General features: G+C 50.0%; 1 protein-coding gene across 1 annotated transcript in view; it reads left to right on the top strand.

Annotated features, from left to right (window-relative positions):
- Positions 1 to 4,411: 4,411 nt before the first annotated feature.
- The window catches only part of SNX27 (sorting nexin 27), a 55,203-nt gene continuing 53,614 nt past the window's right edge, over positions 4,412 to 6,000 (top strand). The window contains exon 1 of the mRNA XM_008147279.3: positions 4,412 to 4,725. Within this exon, the coding sequence (XP_008145501.1) occupies positions 4,412 to 4,725 (314 nt within the window). The remainder of the gene's footprint in view (positions 4,726 to 6,000) is intronic.

The following is a 6,000-nucleotide window of genomic DNA, read 5'->3' as shown; positions in this document are numbered from 1 at the left end:
AACAGATGCTCTGGCCCAGACCCCTTACCGCCAAGTGTCCAACCAACGGCTGATCAGTTCCTCTTGGGTCTCCTGCAGGCCTCAAAGCCAACTTACCCCAAACTGAACTCATTATCTTCCCGGCAAACCTCTTGCTCTTCCTCTTCATGCCTGGTCTTGGGGAAATCACACCGGGTCCGGAATTGTATGACCTTCTTTCCTCCCCACCCTCACGACTGAGATCTAAGTGGCCAAGTCCTTTCTCTCCAGGGAAGCGTCCTTCCATCACCACTGCCCCACTTCGAATTTCATCAGTTCTCACCCGAATCACTGCGACTGCTTCTTAACTGGTCTTTCTATCGCATTTCGTTCCCCAAACTTACTGCAGAATGAACCTTCTGAAGCACAGATTAGATAATACTGCTGCTCTGCTTAAAAGCGTTCAGAGGCGCCTAAATACTTAGGGATGAAATTCAAACTCCTAGGCATGATATTCAATACTGAAGCCTTCCCAGATCTGATTCTTTTTTTTTTTTTTTTTCAGAGAGGAAGGGAGAGGGATAGAGAGTTAGAAACATCGATGAGAGAGAAACATTGATCAGCTGCCTCCTGCACACCTCCTACTGGAAATGTGCTGGTAACCAAGGTACATGCCCTTGACCGGAATCGAACCTGGGACCCTTCAGTCCACAGGCCGACCCTCTATCCACTGAGCCAAACCGTTTAGGGCTCCAGATCTGATTCTTGCCCACCTCCTCCCCTGTCCGCTCCCCTGCCCACTTCCTCCCATCCATGACGCTCCAGTCCTACTGAACTGCTTACTGTTTTCACACTGCACCACATTCTTCCAAATCTCTGTGTGAACACACTGTTCCCCTCGTCAGAAACTCCCTTCCACCTCTGTCCTTCTCTGCCTTCCTAACTCTTCTCATCCGTGATTCCTCGGCTTCGCTGCTTCACTTTGAAGGCCCCTGCTCTTATGCACTCTTAGCCACTTACGCAGGCCTCTAGCTCAGCTCTCATTGCTCAGGAGTGCCAAGGTCTCTATTATACGTGTCCTTTTTTTTTTTCCTGCTGTCTTGATAGATTGTGAGTTCTCAAGACGAGTAATGATGGCTCATCTCATTTTATTTTCTGATGCTGATGCTCTGATCACCTTTCCCTGCAATCGGATCCTTTCTAAGTTATTTTTATCTTTTTTGAACAGGAAACACATTCATCTGTCCAAAAATTCAGAAATTGCAGGAAGGAAAAGTCTCCCTGCTACCCCTGGCCCCATCTCTGCTGTCCAGTTCTCGTCCCCAGAGGCAAAGGTATCAGTTTCGTGTGAACACTTCCCGAGATGCACACGTATCGATGGTCCCCCTTTCATACCAAGATGGTATATGTTCCCCAGATGGCGCTGCCCCTCTTTTCCACTTACTTATGTACAGTATCCTTGTGGCCATCCCACTTCAGTACATAAACAACTTCCTTATTCTTTACTTAGTTACTCAGGTTTTTATTGTGGATGTATCATAATGTAATCAATGAACGTTAGGTTATTTCCAATCTTGTGTGAACACAATACTGCAATTACGAACGTCACAAAATGTCATTTCACACATGTGCAAGTGTGAGAGTAGCATGAACTCCTAGAAGTGGAGTCCCTAGATCACGGAGTACATGCCTTCACGTAAGTATGACCACGCCATGTTGCCCCTTCATGGAGTTAGTAGATATCATCTTATTGATCTTTGTATCCCTAGTCACTGTTACAGAGCCTAGAACAGAGTAGGCATTCAGTACATTTTTGTCAAATAAACAAATGAAAAAAGAATAGTTCTTTTAGTGGAAGCTCCCTTTTTCTTTTTCTGATGCTGTGGAGATGTTTCCCCCCATCCAGCACTCAGGTCAAACCAAATGATACATGATCAACCCAAATGCCATTATTACTTTGGAGCAAAATTCTTATTCCAACTTTTATTAATTTCCATATTGTGTAACTAATCAAGACCCTTCTGAATTAGCTTGGTTATAAAATAAGGTCGCAATTGTTATGTTCTAATAGAATAAATTTGAATCCTCATCCAATATTTTGTGAGGTATCTTAATTATTTTTACTAGATTTTTATCTTTCTTCTCCTGAGCAATTCCTGGAAACCCTTACATAGTTCATAAATTATTTCAGGGGGCTGCTTGTTGCTTTTGTAAGTCATCAGACCTCTGTGAGTTAACTTTGACTGTCTTTTAACTATAAATCCCTGTTGCTTCTCCTGGATCCATTGCTTATTAGCTGTGTGACCTCTCTATTCCTGGCTATTCATCTATAAAATGGGGACATTATTGGTTTGTGAGGAGGAGGTGAGATTATAGATATCAAGTGCTTAGCATAGTGTTTGGCACATAGTAATGTTGAGAGAGAAGGTCCTTGGTGGGTTTCTAATGCTTCTACGCATCTTCCTGGGAATGCCAAGAATGCAAGGCTCCTCTTGGCTGGGGTTGTGTTTATAGGGAGTAACTCTGAGGGATGAAATCATGTCTTCCTCCAGGACAAGGAACAGGTCTTCTTACTGCTTCCTACTAAATGGTGCGTTCCCCATGCCCAGTGTTCCTCAGCCACCGCGTAAACCCACCAAGAGCAGAGCTTTCATCCGAGCCCGTGAGACTTGGGGGACAAGAGGAATCGACACAAACACGCTGAAGCTCGTGCTGCTTCTTGTTTTGAGTCCTTTGTCTCTGATGCAAGGATCTTGTTTCTTTTTTTTTTTTTTAAATATATATTTTATTGATTTATCACAGTGAGGAAGAGAGAGGGACAGAGAGCTAGAAACATCGATGAGAGAGAAACACCGACGAGCTGCCTCCTGCACACCCGCCACTGGGATGTGTCCGCAACCAAGGTACACGCCCCTGACCGGAATCGAACCTGGGACCCCTCAGTCCGAAGGCCGACGCTCTATCCACTGAGCCAAACCGGTCCCAGCGGATCTTGTGTCTTTTATCAACATCCACGCAACAGTAACAGACTAACCTACGAGCCTTCCAATGGGTAAAATCAAACACCAGACGTGCATATTAAATGCTTAAGATATTTACATGATTTTTGCTTTTGCTCTTCCTAGGTATTCTGCACGATATCTGTAAGTTTGTGTTTGGAAAGGTAGCCAGAATACATCAAATGCTGCCATTTGCAAGTAATTCTACTGTACTGTTGGGGGGAACGAAATGAATTAGAAATAAAGGTAACTTTGAAATCATTGCTCAATTGAAATTACTTAGCCACACTAATATTCAGTTTTAAATCAGTAAGGCCATAGTTTCCTCTCTATATATTTCTGTATAGTTGGGGTCCTACTTTTAAAAAAATATGTTTAAAAAAAATATATTTTATTAATTTTTTACAGAGAGAAGGGAGAGGAATAGAGAAAAATCGATCAGCTGCCTCCTGCACACCCCTCACTAGGGCTGTGCCAGCAACCAACGTACATGCCCTTGACCGGAATTGAATCTGGAACCCTTCAGTCTGCAGGCCAATGCTCTATCCATTGAGCCAAACCAGTTAGGGCAAAAATATGTTTTTACTAATTATTAATAAAAGAGAGAGAGAGAAACATGGATGAGAAACATCAATATCAATTGGCTGCCTCCTGTATGCCCCCCTGCTGGGGATGGAGCCTGCAAACCGGGTATGTGCCATGACCTGAATCCAACTCGCCACCTCTTGGTGCATGGGTCCACGCTCAACCACTGAGCCACACAGGCTGGGCTGGGGCCTACTTTTTATGTAGTTGCAATACAGGAAAAGTTGCATAACTGTAACTGGGCCTTAGTTCCTGTTACTTAATAGCTGGATGACTTTGAGCACTCTAAGGTTCAGTTTCCTAATATATGAAATACAGAAACTAATTCATGATCCAGTCTCAAGAGGTTGTTGGAGCCGTGGAATAAAATGATGTATGTGACCACCTGTGCAAATGAGTTGTTATAACTTAAGACTGTATTGAGTTACAAACGTTAATTTGCCCTAAATATTATTGGTTTAGAGGCTATGAAATAAGAAAGAAAAGAAAAAAAGACATCAACAGTTGAATCAGTCTGCCACACACTCACTATCCAACAGATTAAACGCCTAAGAGCATAAGAGGAAAACTACAACTCCCAGCAGGCATTGCTCCCGATCTGCGTCAGATAACCTCAACTCCCGCAGGGCCCAGCGCCCTCTCAGCCCCCACGGCCCATAAACTACATCTCCCAGGAGGCTCCACCGTGCACAACGTCCTTCTTCCCTCGCCTCGAGCCTTCCCTCACCCCAGCCTGCAGCTCTGGGCCCACTGGGGTCCCGCGGTCGGCAGCGAGCGCGCGGGGGTCGCGCGGCCGCGGAGCGGAGCGAGCGCGCGCGGGAGGGAGTCGAGGCGTAGGGGGGCGGGGATACGGCTCGCTTGCTCGCAAGATGGCGGACGAGGACGGGGAAGGGATTCACCCCGCAGCCGCTCACAGGAACGGAGGTGGCGGCGGCGGCGGCGGCGGCGGGGGTTCAGGGCTCCACTGCGCCGGGAACGGCGGAGGCAGCGGCCCGCGGGTCGTGCGCATCGTCAAGTCCGAGTCCGGCTACGGCTTCAACGTGCGGGGCCAAGTGAGCGAGGGCGGGCAGCTGCGGAGCATCAACGGGGAGCTGTACGCGCCGCTGCAGCATGTGAGCGCCGTGCTGCCCGGGGGGGCGGCCGATCGCGCCGGGGTGCGCAAGGGGGACCGCATTCTGGAGGTGTGAGTATCCGGGCTGCCCGCCGCCCCACCCCGCCCCGTACCCTCCGCTAGTCCGCGCATCTCCCCTCGACCCCTGTCACCCTCAGGCCGAACCTCCCCCCGACCCTGAACCGCCCCCGGGACCCCCGCCCGCCCCAGGCCTCGCACCTCCTGGGGGTTGGCTCTTAACCACACCCCTGCTTTTTGCGACCCTCCCCCCCCCCCACCTCGCTCCCTTCAGTCGAAGTCCCTGCGCCCTCCCCGCCGTTACCCCCGCCCCCATTCCTTTGGCTTCTCGTCTCCCCCTCTGCCTTCCCCTGGGGCATGGAGCTCGCTGCTCCTCGCCGCCCCTCGCTTTGCTCTTAACGAACCTCTTGGGCTGCTCACCGACGGCAGCTCCTCCTCTGACCCCGCCACTGGGTGTCCTCCCCAAGTTCTCTCATCTGTGGCATCCCAGTTTGTTGCTCTCCACACTCCCGTCAGCCCCGGGGTGCCGTCCCTGCTGCCCTCTGGCCCAAGCAGGAAGGACCTCTGTCTTCTCCTTACTTTTCCTCCGGAGTCCTCGTCCCTCCACACTCGACTCCTTTTTCTTTCCTTAGGTCCACCCTCTCCTTAGGGTTAAGCACCGCTACCTAGTTTCCTGTCCTTCTGTGTGTCCCCTTCCTCCCTTCCTTTTCGTCTTCCTTCTCCTAGGAGACCTCCTTTCCTGACCCTTGCATGCGTTTGGTTTGGTTTGGTTTGGTTTGGTTTTTGGTGGTGGTGGTGGTGGTGGTGGTGGGGTCTTGGACACTGTAGTTTCTCTTCACGGTCGTCTCTGGATTTACACCCTGACATTGAGTCTGGTGTCTCCATCACCGCCGCCTCCCTCTGAGTGCACCCCTCCTCTGTCCCCCGTGCTCACTCCTGCACCCTCCTCCTACTTCTGTTTTAGTCCACGGTTATAACCCCCTTTTGGGTCTTTGGCCTCCCCGATTTTCCAGGGCAGGCCGTTCCCCTTCGCTCTCCTACTCCGTCTTCCTGTGATCCCACGCTTGACTCGATCCTGATCCTCTTCGCCCCCAGGTTGCTTTCCCACCCTGCTCCCTGCTCTTCTTAGGCCCCTTCTGCTGCTGCAACCCACCCTCTTCCCCGCTGCAGTCCCCCCGCCCCCACCCCCCACATCCCATCCTTACTTGCCCATTGCATCCTCAATGCCCCGGCAGGATGCTGCCTCCTCTCCGATTTCTGTGCAGACCTCCTCCACGGCTCTGATCCGGGAGCTACATTGGTGTGTTTTTTGTACGTTGTCTTAGAATT

Source organism: Eptesicus fuscus, chromosome 22, assembly GCF_027574615.1.
Source record: "Eptesicus fuscus isolate TK198812 chromosome 22, DD_ASM_mEF_20220401, whole genome shotgun sequence".
In the NCBI taxonomy this organism is placed as follows: Eukaryota; Metazoa; Chordata; class Mammalia; order Chiroptera; family Vespertilionidae; genus Eptesicus; species Eptesicus fuscus.
Note: the sequence above shows the minus strand (reverse complement) of the source record. Positions and strands in the feature narration are given on the sequence as shown.